The sequence below is a fragment of the Lithobates pipiens genome, unplaced genomic scaffold (assembly GCF_037356315.1).
Source record: "Lithobates pipiens isolate NorthernLeopardFrog02 unplaced genomic scaffold, aLitPip1_a1.2 Scaffold_28, whole genome shotgun sequence".
NCBI classification, from domain to species: Eukaryota; Metazoa; Chordata; class Amphibia; order Anura; family Ranidae; genus Lithobates; species Lithobates pipiens.
In genome coordinates this window covers 26671589-26692432 of record NW_027507789.1, presented here as the reverse complement: position 1 = coordinate 26692432, position 20844 = coordinate 26671589, and the positions used below count along the sequence as shown (strand labels likewise).

The 20844-nt window shown below is 42.4% G+C and overlaps 1 protein-coding gene across 1 annotated transcript in view; it reads left to right on the top strand.

Annotated features, from left to right (window-relative positions):
• The window catches only part of ANKFN1 (ankyrin repeat and fibronectin type III domain containing 1), a 666636-nt gene that overhangs the window by 210530 nt on the left and 435262 nt on the right, over nt 1-20844 (top strand). Inside the window, exon 5 of the mRNA XM_077458934.1 lies at nt 3074-3284. Coding sequence (XP_077315060.1) covers nt 3074-3284 — 211 coding nt within the window. The remainder of the gene's footprint in view (nt 1-3073; nt 3285-20844) is intronic.

The following is a 20844-nucleotide window of genomic DNA, read 5'->3' as shown; positions in this document are numbered from 1 at the left end:
GCAAACAACCCTTAAATCCCATGTGTAAACAATCTAGTCATTATGGCTTTAGTGTTATATTAGGACACCAAATGCTGGTATCTCACAGTGCAAGGATACCAGATATTTAGAGCTATACAGAGGAAACCAGACTAAAATCTAAAGCTAGCCATACACAAAATACATTCCGTCCAAAATTTTCTCAGTGGATGGCCCTGTCAGCCACCTCCTGCCCTACATCCCTCACTTAAACAATGCAAAGGAGCTAGGTAGAGAATTGACAGCTTTACAGCACCTGCGTCCAATCAAATGCAGCCAGTATTTAAGTATTTTGACCAGCTGCCAAAATACAAAATCCACAGTGGGGGAGAAACCTGTTCACGCTGTGTATCATGGATACTCTTAACTGTGTATGACCAGGTTGAGTAAAACAGTGCCAATGATTATGAACACCAATGGTATTTAACTTGAAACACAGTAATATATACCAAACCTAGTCCACACGTGAGAAAGTGCAAACTAACTATATACAGAGTATAAGTTGTAGAGCAGTGTCAGATGAGGGGACAGGACAGTGGGGGCTAGAATGCAGATTCAGGAATTATTAGGGTTAAGGGGTACTGGGTACGGGTAGAAAGTCCAGGACCATGGTAGGTTTAAAACAAAAGTTTGTTTATTTTTTGTTCAAAAATCATACTTTCCTAGATAGATGCTGCATCTGTTCCCTGTCGGCTCTAAGACTGAGTATCGAGTGATCAAAGACCACTTTCACAATGCTCTGTGAGCAGAGAGCTGGTGACAGTCACAACTGTCTGCTCTTCCCCACCAAACAGTGGCTCGCTGAGAGGTTGAGTCAGATATTCTGGGCAGATCCCGACCATATAGTTTTGATCTTTCCCCAGCCTGGACTGGCTCTGTGATATCAACTGACAGCAGGCTTCAGCCCGCAGTCAGCTGAGAATGGGTCACAAAATTTCAGAACGAGCAGCAGATACTGCATAAACACGCACACAAGGACAACACCAGAGGCACTGTGAGACTCTTGAGAAATAGGAACTAGGCCAGAATTAAGTGGAGACTAATCCCTGGGACCTGCTGGGAGACACCTGTTGTTCACTGGAATTGCACACTTCAGGTTCCCTGGACCATAGTGCTACCAGCAGGTGTTCTATATTCATATCACTATTGCAATAAATGAATAATAAGGAGATTTGGAATAAACAAATGGAGCATGGCCAGATTGGTCTTTTACAGGAAAGGTTCAGATTTGTGTATAAAGTAAAGAGAAGATGGCTGCAGATCGGGTGGTTCCAAGTGCCATTTATTTAGTCACCATGGTAACACCAACACGCCATCTCGTAGACGCGTTTCACACAGTACAAATGTGCTTAATCATTATCATTACAGCATTGTGTGAAACACGTCTACGAGATTATGTGTTGGTGTCACCATGGTGACTAAATAAATGGCATTTGGAACCACCTGATGTGCAGCCATCTTCTCTTCACTTTGTATATAAACACGGAGGCGGGCCGGGGCTAGCACTCGATTGGAGGTTTCATCAGGCACACTGAACTCACCTGGAGCAGCGAGTCCTTTATTTCTATCAGATTTGCGTATAACTTTGGGTGCCCTAATTATTTTGACATGTGATTTTTAACTGATGGTAGCCACTACTTTTCAGAATTTGCTCACATAAAATGATTCTGATTTGTTACAAGTTTAATTTAATACACACAGTATAGTCTTATTAAGGAATGTTAAAGTCCAACTCCAGGCAATGTTATGTTTGGATACAGAGGGAGTAGAACCTTTTTCAGGTTGGTATTGCTGCCTGTGTCCCAATCACAGATATTTTTTTCTGTCTTCAGCCCCAGTAATTACACCAAAAGCAAGGAGTACATTCCCAAAAGTGTACACAGAGGTCAATAAAAACTGTACACAGCTGACAAGAGTTATGCCGCGTACACACAATCAGAATTCTCATCAGAAAAAGCTCTGATGAGATATCCCACTGACTCCGACACACTACCTGTTAGGCCTTCCGATCCTAGATCTCCCTAAACATGCCAGGAAACTAATGGCTTTCATACTCCTGGCTGCCAAGAGAGTAATTCCAGCTCATTGGCTATCTCCCATACCCCCCACACAAGCACATGTAGTCTCGTCCATTGCTCACATGCGTAGGATGGAACATTTGACGGCAATAGCTCATGATTCCTTGCCCAAATTTTCCAAGACATGGGACCCATGGGATGCCTCCATATTCAACCCAGAATCTTTGACTACCCCCTCTGCCGGCCCCTCCTTAAGTGACCTTAGGGGGATTTGATATTCTGTTTACTGTATTATACCGTATCAGACCAAGAACACCCATATGTCTGGTTTCCAATGAATGTCTTAGTTCGTTCTATCCTTCTTTTTCAGTTATGTTATCACCATTGTATACAGCTTCATGGTGTATCCTACCACTTAACCCGTTTGTAACCTACAATATGGTGCCCATACTATGTCCAACCAATGTTACTGACTACTGTACCGTATTTATGTCATTTTTGTACTGTTTACAGAAAAAAAAATTTCAATAAATATACATTTAAAAAGAAAAAAGAAAAAGCTCTGATGGTTTTCCCAATGTAATTCCACCGGAATTCGACTAAAGCTGCCTACACACGGTCACACCAAATTCCGATCGTTTATAACGCGGTGACATACAACACGTACAATGGGACTAGAAAAAGGAAGTTCAATAGCTTCTGTCTCGTAGTTGAATCTGAGCATGCGTGATTTTTGGCATGTCGGAATTGCATACACATGATTGGAATTTCCGATAGAAAGTTTTTCTGTCTGGAAAATTGAGAACATGCTATCAATTTTTGGCTGGCAGAAATTCGGACAGCTAAATTCCCATGGAGCATACACACGGTCGCATTTTCCGATGAAAAGCTCTCATCGGTCTTTTTTCTGTCTGGAATTCCGATCGTGTGTACGCGGCATAAGACAATGTTTTGTCCAGAGTTGGGATTTAAAGGAACATTTTTATGTGCAAAGTGATTTGCCTTGGATCATTTTTTATTTATTTTTTCCCTAACAGAACTTCCAGTGCAATGAAGCCATATTTGAGGCAGTGGAGCAGCAGGACCTTGAGGCCGTCCAGATCCTTCTCTACCAGTATACAGCTGAGGAACTGGACCTCAATACTCCCAACAGCGAAGGACTGACCCCCTTGGATATTGCTATCATGACAAATAATGTACCCATTGCTCGAATGCTGTTGAAGACTGGAGCCAAGGAAAGCCCCCACTGTAAGTAAACTAAAAAAAAAAAAAACCCTGATGGATATAACTATTTAGCATTAGAGAAGGGGTTTCCAACCTTTTGACCTCCCTGGGCCACATTGGAAGAAGAATTGTCTGAGTAATAAAACAATTTTTTTTTCCTGTAATTTTTTTGTTATAAAAGTAAATGGCGGCAACATAAAACTAGTGCGTTATTTGACATTGTGTTTGATAAACTAACGCATTAATATCTGGTTGGATGGATGTAGTAGCAATTCTCAATTCTCAAGATGTTCATCAGATATTTGGTTCTAATTTTGCCCTTTGTGTTTTTCATGCTATAAAATAGTTGCCAACAAATACAGGTGCTGCCGAAAACTGATGACCTGAATAAGGTGCGATTGTAAAGAGTGGGAGATTTTTCTTTGGCAAGATATATACTTATAAAAGTCAAAATTTTCTTTGGCTGCATGTGTTCAGTAAGTGTAAAAACATTTTTACAAAAAATTACCCAAAAAGTCAACTTTTTTTTAAGTACAGTGCCTTGCAAAAGTATTCAGCCCCCTTGAACTTTTCAACCTTTTGCCACATTTCAGGCTTCAAACATAAAGATATAACATTTTAATTTTATGTGAAGAATCACCAACAGGTGGGACACAATTGTGAAGTGGAACGAAATCTATTGGATAATTTAAACTTTTTTAGCAAATAAAAAACTGAAAAGTGGTGCGTGCAAAATTATTCGGCCCCTTTACTTTCAGTGCAGCAAACTCAATCCAGAAGTTATGCGAGGATCTCTGAATGATCCAATGTTGTCCTAAATGACTGATGGTGATAAATAGAATCCACCTGTGTGTAATCAAGTCTCTGTATAAATGCATCTGCTCTGTGATAGTCTCAGGGTTCTGTTGAAAGCGCAGAGAGCATCATGAAGACCAAGGAACACACCAGGCAGGTCCGTAATACTGTTGTGGAGAAGTTTAAAGCCGGATTTGGATACAAAAAGATTTCCCAAGCTTTAAACATCCCAAGGAGCACTGTGCAAGCGATCATTTTGAAATGGAAGGAGTATCAGACCACTGCAAATCTACCAAGACCTGGCCTTCCCTCTAAACTTTCAGCTCAGACAAGGAGAAGACTGATCAGAGATGCAGCCAAGAGGCCCATGATCACTCTGGATGAACTGCAGTGAACTACAGCTGAGGTGGGAGAGTCTGTCCATAGGACAACAATCAGTCTTACACTGCACAAATCTGGCCTTTATGGAAGAGTGGCAAGAAGAAAGCCATTTCTCAAAGATATCCATAAAAAGTCTCGTCTAAAGTTTGCCACAAGCCACCTGGGAGACACACCAAACATGTGGAAGAAGGTGCTCTGGTCAGATGAAACCAAAATCGAACTTTTTGCCCACAATGCAAAACGATATGTTTGGCGTAAAAGCAACACAGCTCATCACCCTCAACACACCATCCCCACTGTCAAACATGGTGGTGGCAGCATCATGGTTTGGGCCTGCTTTTCTTCAGCAGGGACAGGGAAGATGGTTAAAATTGAGGGGAAGATGGATGCAGCCAAATACAGGACCATTCTGGATGAAAACCTGTTGGAGTCTGTAAAAGACCTGAAACTGGGACGGAGATTTATCTTCCAACAAGACAATGATCCCAAACATACAGCAAAATCTACAAAGGAATGGTTCACAAATAAACGTATCTAGGTGTTAGAATGGCCAAGTCAAAGTCCAGACCTGAATCCAATCGAGAATCTGTGGAAAGAGCTGAAAACTGCTGTTCACAAACGCTCTCCATCCAACCTCACTGAGCTTGAGCTGTTTTGCAAGGAAGAATGGGCAAGAATTTCAGTCTCTCGATGTGCAAAACTGATAGAGACATACCCCAAGCGACTTGCAGCTGTAATCGCAGCAAAAGGTGGCTCTACAAAGTATTAACGCAAGGGGGCCGAATAATTTTGCACGCCCCACTTCATTTTTTTATTAGTTAAAAAATTTTCAAAAATCCAGTAGATTTCGTTCCACTTCACAATTGTGTCCCGCTTGTTGGTGATTTTTCACAAAAAATTTAAAATGTATATCTTTATGTTTGAAGCCTGAAATGTGGCAAAAGGTTGAAAAGTTCAAGGGGGCCGAATACTTTCGCAAGGCACTGTAGGTTTACAATTTTGTGTTGGCCCTCAATTAGACATTAGGACATCTAGCTAGGTCATAACCAGGTAGTTTTTATAGAGTTGCAAATAACGCTCATTCTGAGCCCAGTTTTGTACACTGCAAGACTAAGTCGATGAGCCTTCCTCATCATTGATTTGTTGGCAGTAAAGCATTATAGCTCATTCTCTCTTTTATACATTTTCGTTTGTTTGCAAGAATGTATCCTGTTTAATTTGTAATTATTTTAAACTAATATATTTCTGATCATTTATTGAAATCACACTGTAGACAGTGATAACATAAAAGAACACCTCAACCTCTTCAGCTACGAAAGGTTTACCCCCCTTCATGACCAGGCCATTTTTTGTTATGCAGCATTGCATTACTTTAACTGACAATTGCCTGGTTGTGTGACATTGTACCCAAATAAAATTGTCCTTTTTTTCCCCCTACAAATAGAGCTTTCGTTTGGTGGCATTTGATCACCTCTGCTGTTTGTTTGCGCTATAAACAAAGAGCGACCTACAATTTTGAAAAAAATAATTAAATAAAAGTTTTACTTTCTGCTATAAAACATATCCAATAAAAAAAAATGTAAAATTCAAATTTCTTCATCAGTTTATGTAAATGTTTTCTGCTACATATTCATATATTATTTGTTAATTGGTTTGCACAAAAGTTATACCATCTACAAACTATGGGATATTTTTATGGAGTTTTTATTAGTAATAGTGGCAATGAGCAATTTTTTTTGCAGGGCTGCAACATTGCGGCAGACAAATGTGACACAAAGTGACGCTTTTTGGGGACCAGTGACACCAATACAGTGATCAGTGCTAAAAAGTATGCACCGCCACTGTACTAAGGATACTGGCAGGCAAGGTGTTCACATCAAGGGCGAGCAAATGGTTAAATGTGTTCACTGGGATTGCTTGCTAACACTGGGGGATGTGCTTTGACTGGGTAAAGACAGAGATCTGTGTTCCGACTTAGCAGAAACACAGGATCTCCATCTTCCGCTCTGAAAGAACGGAGATCTGCCTTGTTTACATAGGGGGACCGCCGTTCTGTCTGTCTCGGGAAGGATCAGAAGGTCCCGGCGGACATTGGGTCATCTGCATGCTCCCCCCTGACCTGAAGAAAAAAAATAATGTACAGGTACGTGATTTCTCGCTGAAGGGTCGTTCTGCCATATTGTATATGTGTGGGGCAGTCCGGAAGCGGTTAAACAAGCAATGAGCTTGTACTGGAGATGTAACAAGTGGGCATTTTATTAAAATATGCTTTTATTTGTATAGCCATGCATACTTTTTATTTTATTTTTTTATTTTATTTTTTACTAGTGTCAGACAGCTGATACCAGAATCCACCAAATCAAGTATAATGAACCTCTTGTATTGTGTAGATTCACTGGTATGAACTATGCCATTGGAAACCATATAACCTACTTTGCCATGCATTTTTGATGCAGAAAAAAAAACGCATTGGACTGCATGTTGTGTGAACTGGCCCTCAGGCATTTGTACTGAATATGAAAATATATATTTTTTTTAGATATCATGGGGCAAAAAATGTATCTTCCTAAATTTTACTTGCGTAACCAAAGGTTTTTTAGGTGACTGTCTTAGGAGGATCCTCTGGGGGGACATTGGCTGCTCTGACAACAGTAAAAGGAAAGTGTAACAGCTTTTTGGCCACTTTTACTTTAATTTTGTTTTGAAAGTTAATATATTTATGTTTTATAATATACAGCGATCTTATATAAATATTTTACATTAAGCATTTAATTCTGCAAAGCATCAAGGCTAAAAACACCAGGTCTTACAGTTAATTTTCATTAGAAAGCAGCCACAACTTCCATAAACAAAGCCTGTCCCCTGCCAGCATGCTGTAAAGAAGGACCCTTGCTCATTTTGTTTGTGGAAGCTGTTTTCTCCCTACTCTGACCTCTGACTCTCACCTCCTTGTAGTCAGACCTATAGCTCTACAATCAGCTGAGAGCTCTTCTTCAATTTATACAGGACAGCAGACCTCTGCAGAGAGACCACTGCTTCCACATAGGAAAAAAAAAACAAAAAAATGAGTTCTATTCTGTAAAATGCTGGTAGGGGCAGACTTTTCTACTCACCTTGGCTGCTAAAGAAACAAACTTGGACTTTGCACACCTTTTTGTTTTGATGCACTTGAAATGTTTGCCTTTGATTTAAACTGAACTTTTATTTTTGCTTGAACCCTGACCCCATTACCTAACCTTTTTTGGTCTTTTGGATCTCGAGTAGCAGGCCCAATTAAATTGTGTAAATGTATCATCATTTGCAACAGAGATAGCAAAAAAGTATGTCTGACCTTAACCTGACAGTTTTGTCAGCTCCAAAAACAAAATGCTTTTCTTTTTATTGTTCTTTTTAATGACTCATGGTTTTCTTTCTTACTGGTTTCCTATTTTGATTATAGACATGCAGTGTGTGTGTGTATGTATGTATGTATATTATATATAATAAATATATACATACATACATACATTTGCTGTGTATGCTCCCTCTAGTGGGAATAAATGTGATTAGCATTTCTATTTGAAGTGATCTTCAGCAACCTTTTTAAGAAAAAAAAAACACAAAATAAAACAATATATAAGGATGTAAGCAAGCCATGTTGCAGATCTTTATTTGCGTCTATTCTTTATCTAATGTAGGCTGACCATGTATGTTGATTGGAAGCATCCATCTTCTTGGAGCAGCATTTGCACTTAGTTTTAGGGACCCTGTGAAGGTATCTCATCAAAAATGAAACCCCTTTAACAGGTTTTGTTAGTAACTTCACTTGAAGCTTTGTGCAGACTTCAAGGAAATGTGATGAGCGAGTCACATAAGCATATACATTCTGGGGATCTCGCTACAGAGTACTGTTGCTTTGGTTGCGAAGAGGAGAAATTTGCCTTTCCATCATAGTTACAAAATTGTAGCTGGCTGCAGATTGATGTTTAAAGTCGTTTTTATTCACACACTAGCATGCATATAAATTATATATAATACCATTTTGTTTTGTTTTGTTTGTGATGTTTAAAGGATTCATTCACACCAATACAGTCGCCCTTAATTTGTTACGCCAAATGCAGGCGTAAAGGCCCATGCAGCGTGTGTATGCAGGTGGGTGTGACGGGTGTTCTGTGCAGCCACTGCTTGCAGCATGTTAAAAATCAATGCTCTGCTAACCCCTTGCCGACCCACTCACAGTAGTTTACTGCGGGTGGCACAGCCAGGTTACCCCTACATATAGGTGCTTTCTTATGTACTTTCTGGTTTGGTGTCGCACATGGACACAGCACAAGTTTGTCAGCAGGTTTCAGTCAATGATTTATGGCTGAAGCCTGCTGATTGGCTGTGGCTAATCGCAGCACAGAGTTCTTTGTTAACAAAGCACAGAGGTCTGTGTGCACAGGCAGCAATCGGTCTGTTTCTTCTCCTTGAAATCAACTCTGATTTCAGGGAGAAAAAGCAGAGAGATCTGCAACAAATGTTAGGCCCACAGTTGACTCCTTGATTGCCTTGATGTTAACCCTTTCCCAGCCAGTGCCTTTAGTACAGTATTATCACTGATCATTGTATTAGTGTCACTAGCAACGTTAGCGTCCCTCCCAGCCAGTGTCAGTTAGCATTAGATTGCCCACCACGATATCACAGTCGCACTATAAGTTCATAAGTGACTAAGGAAAGGGAGAAACAGTGAATCACAATGATTGTGAAGTCCAGCTAGTCAGGAAGAAGGGCCTGCAGATGGAATGATCAAGCATGAGTTTTCTTATGTACATATGTAATTTACCACTTGTCTACAGGGCACTTTTACCCCCCTCCTGCCCAGGCCAACTTTAATCTTTCAGCACTGTAGTACTTTGAATGACAATTGTGCGGTCATGCAACACTTTACCCATATGACATTGTTATCATTTTTTTCACACAAATACAGCTTTCTTTTGGTGGTATTTAATTTTGCAAACAGATGATTTTTCTCCTTCACTGATTTGTGCTGATGAGGCTGCACTGATGGGCACCAATGGGGCGGCACTGATGGGCACCGATAGGTGGCAATGATAGGCAGCACTGATAGGTGACACTGATGAGGAGGCACTGATTGGCAGCACTGTTGGAACTGTAATGATAATCAGTGCCCATGTCCCTTTAACACAAGCCGATTATCGGCTCTTTTTCTCTCCTCATGCTGTTAGCTTGAGGAAAGAAAAGCCGTTTCCCGGCTTGTGTTTACTTCCATGATCAGCTGTCATTGGGAACAGCTGATCGCATGATAAAGGGCCGCTGTGATTGGTCCTTTACCCCGATCTGTGATCAGCTGAATCTGAAGGACTCTGTGATCACAGAGCGGGGCACGTCTATGTACCCTCTATGCAAATTAGGCCCACACTGTAGCCGTCTTTTTCGGCTATGGCATGGGCGGCTAGGGGTTAAAGCCCATACGCAGAAAAAGGTTCCACTACACATTGATACAATTATTCATGCTAGTTCATCACATATTGAGCAAATGTAAAAGATAACTTTTAAGAACGCATTAATGCCGTTCAGCTGAGCAAAATTGTTACATATTTTATAAGTAAAAAAAAAAAAACTTTTTACCTTTACTTTTAGGAAAGGAGGAGAGCGCGAGCCTTCTAACACTTTTGACTGCAAGCTGAACAATGCTTCTTTAATAGAAGAATCTGTGTTCAGAGTTGACTTACGGGTAGTGATCAGGAAATGCTGTTAGTCAGTGGACAGGCTGGAGCCAGCTGTCAGAGGCTACAAGATTCCTCAGTGGTCTTTGCCACTAACTGAGCTGGGGGTCAGACTGTGCCCCCCCCCCCCCCCCCGCAAAAGGCTGTGAAAAACAGGAGACCTGCTGAGATCATGAATAGCAATGGCAGCATGGGATGTCTGGAGCAGGGTGCAGCTGAGGAAACGCTGCCTGCCGTTTTCCCCTGCTGTCACTGGCCTGTCAGGCTACACTGCTCAGCCTGCTATAGAAGCAATACAGTCACTGCAAGCATCAGTCACCAGTCTGATAATATAATCAGATGGTAATGAGTGCGCCCTTGTGTAGTTTCTGGGGACCTGACAGAAGGCTCCGGGAAAAATGCGCCTCTGTGCAGGGGCAGTCCTGTTTGTTTTTCCTTTCTTTTGGACAAGTGTTAATAGATCTATTACACGGCACCCTGTAGCAAATTTGAAAGTTTTCTTCATTTTATTGTGCATTTCATCAAACGTAATGTCTTTTAAAGGGAAAGTATAATTTTGGCGCCCTTTTCTTCTCTTAAATCTTACAAGTTTAAAAAAGAAAAACTGAGGTTTTATTTAACCATGTATTAACCATTTTATTTAACCATGCGTGCTGTGACTAAATAAAATGTATGTCATTTTTTTCCCCCAAAAAATAGAGCTTTCTTTTGGGGACATTTGATCACTTCAGCATTACTAAAAAAAAACAATTTTTTACTTTCTGCTATAAAACACATCCAATAAAAAAATATGTAAAATCAAATTTCTTCTTCAATTTAGGCCAATATGTATTCTACTGCATATTTTTGGTAAGAAAAAAAACCCAGTAAGCGTATATTGATTGCTTTGCGCAAACGTTATAGCGGCTACAAGCTGTGGTATATATTTATGGAATTTTAATTTTTTTACACTTTTTTTTTTTTTTTACTAGTAATGGCAGCGATCAGCGACTTATAGTGGCACTGTGATTTTGTGGTATAGGAAAAATAGGACACTGACACTTTTGACACTTTTTTGGGAACCAGTGACACTTAGGCCGCGTACACACGGGCGGACTGTTCGCCCAACTAAGTTCGTCAGACAATCCGACAAACAGTCCGTTCAAAATTTGCATGAACGGACTTGACCACACACGATGAGCAGACAGTCCGCTGAAAGCGTGCGCGATGACGTGAACGGCACGTACGACGGGACGAGAAATTCGGCGTCCAATACACTGCAATGCAACCTTCGCCGTGTAAATCCTTTCTGAGCATGCGCCAAACTTAGTCTGTCGAACAAGCCTACACACGAGCGGACTGTCCGCTGAAACCAAGTTTGGACGGACTGTCTTACGGAAATTCCGTAAGACTTTGTTCGTCAGACTGTCCGCTGAAACAGTCCGCTGAAGCCCACACACGAGCGGATTGTCCGCTGAAACACTGTTCAGCGGACTAAGTTGTGCGAACAGTCCGCCCGTGTGTACGCGGCCTTAGACTTCCTGTTCCGTTGTGCATAATCCCAGCAGGAGTGCCGTGAAGTCTACTGTTCTCAGTCAGCATCATGATGCTGATATTTTGACAGTACATGAACAGTCATGGGGGTGTGGGGCCAGCATGGTTATAGGGTGTTGCACTCCCCCCATCGGTTCCACTGTGATGGCCGGTGAGAAGGGCCATTTCTGCCTGTGTAGAATTTGGAGCCAATTATAACATTATACACAGGCAGTAAAGGTTCCCCCCACTAGCTGCCATGATGAGAATGACAACACCCTACAAAAAACATGCTGACTCCACCCTCTGTCAGTTGCATTGTCAAAATATCAGTGCCATGACACTTAGAGCAGTAGACTTCAACCCCTTGTCCTGAATGTAGACCTGATAGGAAACTTGACTGGCTGTGACATTTTTCACCCTGACATGTGAAACAATACAAAATATGCAGCACCAATTATAATAAATACTATAAGGTTGATGTAAATATTGAATTTCACTATGTAATTTCACTATAAATGTGTGTAAACAATGAATTACACCAAAAAAAATAATAAACTTCATATTATAGTCTATTCAGACTGTGTCCTTAACCACTTGCCAACAAGGCACTTTCACCCCCTTCCTCTCCAGGCCAATTTTCAGCTTTCAGCGCTGTCACACTTTAAATCACAATTGCGGCATGCAGCACTGTACCCAAACAACATTTTTGTCTTTTTTGAGATAGATTTATTTTGGTGGTATTTAATCAACACTGGGTTTTTTATTTTTCACTAAACCAATGAAAAAAGACTGAATGTTTTGAAAACATAAAACGTTTTTCTGTTATAAAATGTTGGAAATAAATAATTTTTCTCCACTGATGTATGCTGATGAGGCTGCAATGATGGGCACTGATATGCTGCAATGATGGGCACTGATATGCTGCAATGATGGGCACTGATATGCTGCAATGATGGGCACTGATATGCTGCACTGATGAGGTGGCACTGATGAGGCAACAATGACCTGAAACCTGACAGAGACAAAGTGCAGTTAAAAATCACACCTTTAATGAAATGGCAAAATTAACACAGGTCAGGAACAGGAAATCTCAGGAACAGGAATCGAAGGGAAGTCAGCCTGGCCAGGTCGTACACAGGAAGGAATACACTTGGAGGTCATAGACCACACAAGGGCAAGGAGGAAATGAGCTAAGCCGCTTAAATAGCAAAAAGGGGCTGGTTCTAAGGAACATAGCCAAAAACAGAAGCCGGGGTTTGATTGCCAGAGCAGGAAATCAGATGAGCCGGGTCAGGAAACCAGAAGTCAGCATAGTGAGGAGCAAAAATCAGGAACAGGAATCAAAGGGAAGTCAGCCAGGCCAAGTCATACACAGGAAGGAATGCACTTGGAGATCATAGACCATGCAAGGGCAAGGAGGAAATGAGCTGTAGGATGGACTAATGAGACAGGTTAATGGTAACCAGGTGAGTCACTGTGGAAACAATGAGTGACTGTTAATAAACTGACAGCTAAGCAGCTTCTAAGCACTAAAAGAAAAGAGCTGTTTGTTAAGTAGCAGGAGCCCATCCCTGACAAAATCTGAGTTCAGAAATATGAGAGATGTCATTGCCAACTTTGTTTTGCAGGCTTAGATTTTAATTTCCTTGCTGTCTACTTGTTCCAGATGAGAGACTTGAATAGGACATCCCGGATCAAGTTGACAGCTAAATACAAGTCTGCAGCTTCTATATTTTTATACTCACAGGTTCCCTTTAAAAAAATGTTTTAAAAAAAAAACAGTATGACACCTCTCCTCTATCTCTTATTGCTGTCTCTGCTATTTATGCAAGCATCTTGTTAATGGCAAAGAAGATGTTTTCCTTGGATAGCAGCTAAAACATAAATAAATCATATTATTCGGCTCACATTATTTTAACTAAATAATAAATATAATGGAAACCACATTTTTCTTAATAAAACACATCTCGGAGTGTAATTAATGTTTATATTTACACAGCACATCAAACACATATTAGTAATATTTTCCATGAAGCCTGGCAAAGTGGAAATACGGTATAATGGTGAAGTACGGCTTCTGTCCTCCTTTGCCTTCGTTGAGTTCTCATGCAGTCCCAGTCATGTGTTTGTGCATTCTTAACCACTTGCCGACCGCCTCACGCCGATGTACGTCGGCAGAATGGCACGGGCAGGCATAAGCACGTACATGTACGTGATTTGCCTCCCGCGGGTCGGGGGCCCGATCGGGCCCCCGCCCGGTGCCTGCGGCGGTCGGTTTTCGTTCGGGAGCGATCCCGGACGAGGGGACGGCCATTCATTCATGGCCACCCCCTCGCGATCGCTCCCGACGAATGGAAATCCCCGGTGACATCACTTCCTCTCCTGTAATGTAAACACAGGAGAGGAAGTGATGTATTCTCTCCTCCGTGTCGGTATTTTTCGTTCCGACACGGAGGAGAGCGGATCAGTGAGTTGCACCAACACATCCCACACACAGTAGAACATGCCAGGCACACTCACACCCCCCCTTTACCCCCCGATCACCCCCCCAATTACCCCTGCCCCCCCAGTCACAGTGACACCAATGTCATTTTTTTTTTTTTTTTTTTTTTTTTTTGCATTGGTGTCATTTGTGACTGTAATAACTGTTAGGGCAGTTAGGGTTAGCCCCCTTTAGTTCTAATGTACCCCCCTAACCCCCCCAATAAAGGTTTAACCCCGTGATCACCCCCCGTCGCCAGTGTCACTAAGGCTGGGTTCACATTGCAGCGGTTTATGAGAACGAATGTGATTCGCACCGCACTGCAGTGCAAATCACATCCGATCTCTGTGCGATTCGAGTTCAGCCATTCGCCGCACCCGCCGCACCCGCCACACCCGCCGCACCCGCCGCAAATTCGCACGGGACCCTTTTTTTGGCCCGCAGCAGAATCGGATCGCATGGGTGTTCACACCATGCGATCCGAGTTTGCAGATCGCACTGCGATATGCGAACTGATCTGGGGGTGTCAGTAACATTTCACTGACACTCCCAGCAGTTCGCATAGGGCAGTGTGAACTGCCGCCGGGAGGCATGCGATGCGGGAACCCGCCGCGGATTCGCGGCGTTTCCGCATCGCTCCAGTGTGAACCCAGCCTAATAAGCGATCATTTTTCTGATCGCCGTATTAGTGTCACAGGTGACGCTAGTTAGGCAGGTAGGTATTTAGGTTCGCCGCAGCTTTTTATAGCGCTAGGGACCCCCATATACTACCGCATAAAGCCCCCTGATTGCCCCCTAGTTAACCCTTTCACCAGTGATCACCATATAACTGTTACAGGTGACGCTGGTTGGTTAGTTATTTTTTTATAGTTTCAGGGCACCCGCCATTTATTACCTAATAAAGGTTTAACCCCCTGATCACCCGGCAGGTGTCATTTGTGACTAATAACTGTTAGGGCAGTTAGGGTTAGCCCCCTTTAGTTCTAAGGTACCCCCCTAACCCCCCCAATAAAGGTTTAACCCCGTGATCACCCCCCGTCGCCAGTGTCACTAAGGCTGGGTTCACATTGCAGCGGTTTATGAGAACGGATGTGATTCGCACCGCACTGCAGTGCAAATCACATCCGATCTCTGTGCGATTCGAGTTCAGCTATACAGATAGTATGGCTGAATTCGTGTCGCACCCGCCGCACCCGCCGCAAACTCGCACGGGACCCTTTTTTTGGTCCGCAGCAGAATCGGATCGCATGGGTGTTCACACCATGCGATCCAAGTTTGCAGATCGCACTGCGATATGCGAACTGATCTGGGGGTGTCATTAACATTTCACTGACACTCCCAGCAGTTCGCATAGGGCAGTGTGAACTGCCGCCGGGAGGCATGCGATGCGGGAACCCGCCGCGCATTCGTGGCGTTCCCGCATCGCTCCAGTGTGAACCCAGCCTAATAAGCGATCGTTTTTCTGATCGCTGTATTAGTGTCACAGGTGACGCTAGTTAGGCAGGTAGGTATTTAGGTTCGCCGCAGCTTTTTATAGCGCCAGGGACCCCCATATACTACCGCATAAAGCCCCCTGATTGCCCCCTAGTTAACCCTTTCACCAGTGATCACCATATAACTGTTACAGGTGACGCTGGTTGGTTAGTTATTTTTTTATAGTTTCAGGGCACCCGCCATTTATTACCTAGTCTCACTAGTGTACCCCTAAATTTAGGGGTGTCTACTTTCTAAAATGGGGTCATTTGGGGGGGGGGGTTTGTGCCATCTTGGCATTTTATGGCCTTCAAAACTGTAACGCCCTTAGAAAGCCTGAAGGCGGTGCTTGGTTTTTGGGGCCCCGTACGCGGCTAGGCTCCCAAAAAGTCCCACATATGTGGTATCCCCGTACTCAGGAGAAGCAGCAGAATTTATTTTGGGGTGTCATTTCACATATGCCCATGGCATGCGTGAGCAATATATCATTTAGTGACAACTTTGTGAAAAAAAAAAAAAGTTTGTAATTTTCCCGCAACTTGTGGCAAAATATAAAATATTCCATGGACTCAACATGCCTCTCAGCAAATAGCTTGGGGTGTCTACTTTCTAAAATGGGGTCATTTGTGGGGGTTTTGTGCCATCTTGGCATTTTATGGCCTTCAAAACTGTAATAGGTAGTGAGAAGTGAACTCAAAAAATTACGCCCTTAGAAAGCCTGAAGGCGGTGCTTGGTTTTCGGGGCCCCGTACGCGGCTAGGCTCCCAAAAAGTCCCACATATGTGGTATCCCCGTACTCAGGAGAAGCAGCAGAATTTATTTTGGGGTGTCATTTCACATATGCCCATGGCATGCATGAGCAATATATCATTTAGTGACAACTTTGTGAAAAAAAAAAAAAAAAAAAAAAAGTTTGTAATTTTCCCGCAACTTGTGGCAAAATATAAAATATTCCATGGACTCAACATGCCTCTCAGCAAATAGCTTGGGGTGTCTACTTTCTAAAATGGGGTCATTTGTGGGGGTTTTGTGCCATCTTGGCATTTTATGGCCTTCAAAACTGTAATAGGTAGTGAGGCGTGAAATCAAAAATTTACGCCCTTAGAAAGCCTGAAGGCGGTGCTTGGTTTTCGGGGCCCTGTACGCGGCTAGGCTCCCAAAAAGTCCCACATATGTGGTATCCCCGTACTCAGGAGAAGCAGCAGAATTTATTTTGGGGTGTCATTTCACATACGCCCATAGCATGTGTGAGCAATATATCATTTAGTGACAACTTTGTGTAAAAAAAAAAAAAAAATTTTTTTTTTGTCATTATTCAATCGCTTGAGGCAAAAAAATAAAATATTCAATGGGCTCAACATGCCTCTTATCAATTTCCTTAGGGGGTCTACTTTCCAAAATGGGGTCATTTGGGGGGGTTTTGTACTGCCCTGTCATTTTAGCACCTCAAGAAATGAGATAGGCAGTCGTAAACTAAAAGCTGCGTAAATTCCAGAAAACGTACCTTAGTTTGTAGATGTGACAACTTTTGCGCAAACCAATAAATATACAATTATTGACTTTTTTTTTACCAAAGACATGTGGCTGAATACATTTTGGCCTAAATGTATGACTAAAATTGAGTTTATTGGATTTTTCTAATAACAAAAAGTAGAAAATATCATTTTTTTTCAAAATTTGCGGTCTTTTTACGTTTATATCGCAAAAAATAAAAATCGCAGAGGCAATCAAATACCATCAAAAGAAAGCTCTATTTGTGGGAAGAAAAGGACGCAAATTTTGTTTGGGTACAACATTGCATGACCGCGCAATTACCAGTTAAAGCAGCGCAGTGCCAAAGTGTAAAAAGACCTCTGGTCATTTACCAGCAAAATGGTCCGGTCTGAAAGTGGTTAAAGTAAACCTTCACAAGAGAAACACAGGGCTGCCATAATATAGTTCTCATTTTGCATATGCTATTTTACCTGGCTGTCATACTCACCTTCTAGAATCAGTGTGTCAACTTGCTGACAGAGAACGACTTCTGACTTTTGTTGGACTTTTCTAATATGCTTGCTTATACTAGGTCTTTATCTTAGAACATATTGAACTATTGAAGCCAGAGGATCAGCATAATATTTTAAAATACAGATAAAGTGGCAGCCCCCCATATGGCTTTCGGGAAAGTTTTCTTTAATATTAATATGCATTCCAAATTTGAAAATGCGATAAATGGATATACATTTTAGTGCAACACCAAAAATGTATGAATGCATAAGGGTCCATTTATAAAGCACTAAGGTATTTCAGATGGTATGTTACATTTTCAAACCGTGATACACATTTGGCAGTTACAGAGAGATGGAAAGAACAATACGGTGTGACAATATTTTCCATAGTAATACCACAATGTCACCTGTATTTGAACAGGTGCAAATAACAACCACGTAACTATCTGCTTGGAGTTTGCATGTTATTCCTGTGCCTGCGTGGGTTTCCTCCAGGTACTCGGTCTTCCTCTCACATGTGAAAGACACGCTGGTAGGCTAATTGGATCCTGGCTAAATTGACCCTAGTATATGTATAAATGCAGTGGCGGCAAGCAAAACAACTGACCCCCCGTTCGGTCTGTCAAACCCCACCCCCTGTCGAACAGCAAACAATCCCCCCATCCCCTCACTCACCTGTTCACCCACCAGCCTGCACTTATCCTATCCAGGTCATGGCCCGCTATGGCGGCTTCCCCCTGCATTTCCCCCTTTGGCGGCTTCCCCCCTGCTTCTGCTCCCGGCCAATACGGTCACTTCTCCTCTCGGCCAATCGGGTCTTAAGGCCTGCTTCCTGATTGGCCGAGAGGAGAAACAGGCAGACAAGAGTGAATATTAATTTGCTATTGTCACAAAACTGGGTCAACTCTGGGCCCAGTGCTCTGTGCCCTGAGCACACCCTTTTTGAAGCCAATTAGAGCCTCATTGAAATTCATGTGTCCAGCACCCTGCATGTAGATTAGGGGCTGGGCGCATGGATTAAGGGGGCGGGCCCCTGCACCCCTAATGGAGTGGCCGCCACTGTATAAATGTAAGTTAGGGACTTTAGACTGTAAGCTCCTGGAGGGCAGGGACTGATGAGACCGGACAAATATATATATAATATACAGTGGTGTGAAAAAGTGTTTGCCCCCTTCCTCATTTCCTGTTCCTTTGCATGTTTGTCACACTTAAGTGTTTCGGAACATCAAACCAATTTAAACAATAGTCAAGGACAACACAAACACAACATGCAATTTGTAAATGAAGGTGTTTATTATTAAAGGTGAAAAAAAATCCAAACCATCATGGCCCTGTGGGAAAAAGTGATTGCCCCCCTTGTTAAAACATACTATAACTGTGGTTGTCCACACCTGAGTTCAATTTCTCTAGCCACACCCAGGCCTGATTATTGCCACACCTGTTCACAATCAAGGCATCACTTAAATAGGAGCTGCTTGACACAGTAAGGTCCACCAGAGGATCCTTTAAAAGCTACACATCATGCCGAGACCCAAAGAAATTCAGGAACAATTGAGAAAGAAAGTAATTGAGATCTATCAGTCTGGAAAGGGTTATAAAGCCATTTCCAAAGCTTTGGGAATCCAGCGAACCACAGTGAGAGCCATTATCCACAAATGGCGAAGACATGGAACAGTGGTGAACCTTCCCAGGAGTGGCCGGCCGCCCAAAATTACCCCAAGAGCGCAGCGACGACTCATCCAAGAGGTCACAAAAGACCCCACAACAACGTCCAAGGAACTGCAGGCCTCACTTGCCTCAGTTAAGGTCAGCGTTCATGCCTTCACCATCAGGAAAAGACTGGGCAAAAATGGCCTGCATGGCAGAGTTCCAAGGAGAAAACCACTGCTGAGCAAAAAGAACATCAAAGCTCGTCTCAATTTCTCCACAACACATCTTGATGATCCCCAAGACTTTTGGGACAACATTCTGTGGACCGATGAGACAAAAGTGGAACTCTTTGGAAGGTGTGTGTCCAAGTATATCTGGCGTAGAAGGAACACTGCATTTCATAAAAAGAACATTATACCAACAGTAAAATATGGTGGTGGTAGTGTGATGGTCTGGGGCTGTTTTGCTGCTTCAGGACCTGGAAGACTTGCCGTGATAAAAGGAACTATGAATTCTGCTGTCTACCAAGAGATCCTGAAGGAGAATGTCCGACCATCTGTTCGTGTACTCAAGCTGAAACGAACTTGGGTTCTGCAGCAGGACAATGATCCTAAACACACCAGCAAGTCCACCACCGAATGGCTGAAGAAAAACAAAATGAAGACTTTGGAGTGGCCTAGCCAAAGTCCTGACCTGAATCCTATTGAGATGTTGTGGTATGACCTTAAAAAGGCCGTTCATGCTCGAAAACCCTCTAATGTAACTGAATTAGGACAATTCTGCAAAGATGAGTGGGCCAAAATTCCTCCAGGATGCTGTAAAAGCCTCATTGCACGTTATTGCAAACGCTTGGTTGCAGTTGTTGCTGCTAAGGGTGGCCCAACCAGTTATTAGGTTTAGGGGGCAATCACTTTTTCACACAGGGCCATGATGGTTTGGATTTTTTTTCACCTTTAATAATAAACACCTTCATTTACAAATTGCATTTTGTGTTTACTTGTGTTGTCCTTGACTATTGTTTAAATTGGTTTGATGTTCCGAAACACTTAAGTGTGACAAACATGCAAAGGAACAGGAAATGAGGGGGCAAACACTTTTTCACACCACTGTATATATATAATATATATACAGTACAGACCAAAAGTTTGGACACACCTACTCATTCAAAGAGTTTTCTTTATTTTCATGACTATGAAAATTGTAGATTCACACTGAAGGCATCAAAACTATGAATTAACACATGTGGAATTATATACTGAACAAAAAAGTGTGAAACAACTGAAAATATGTCTTATATTCTAGGGTCTTCAAAGTAGCCACCTTTTGCTTTGATTAATGCTCCGCACACTCTTGGCATTCTGTTGATGAGCTTCAAGAGGTAGTCACCTGAAATGGCTTTCCAACAGTCTTGAAGGAGTTCCCAGAGATGCTTAGCACTTGTTGGCCCTTTTGCCTTCACTCTGCAGTCCAGCTCACCCCAAACCATCTCGATTGGGTTCAGGTCCGGTGACTGTGGAGGCCAGATCATCTGGCGCAGCACCCCATCACTCTCGTTCTTGGTCAAATAGCCCTTACACAGCCTGGAGGTGTGT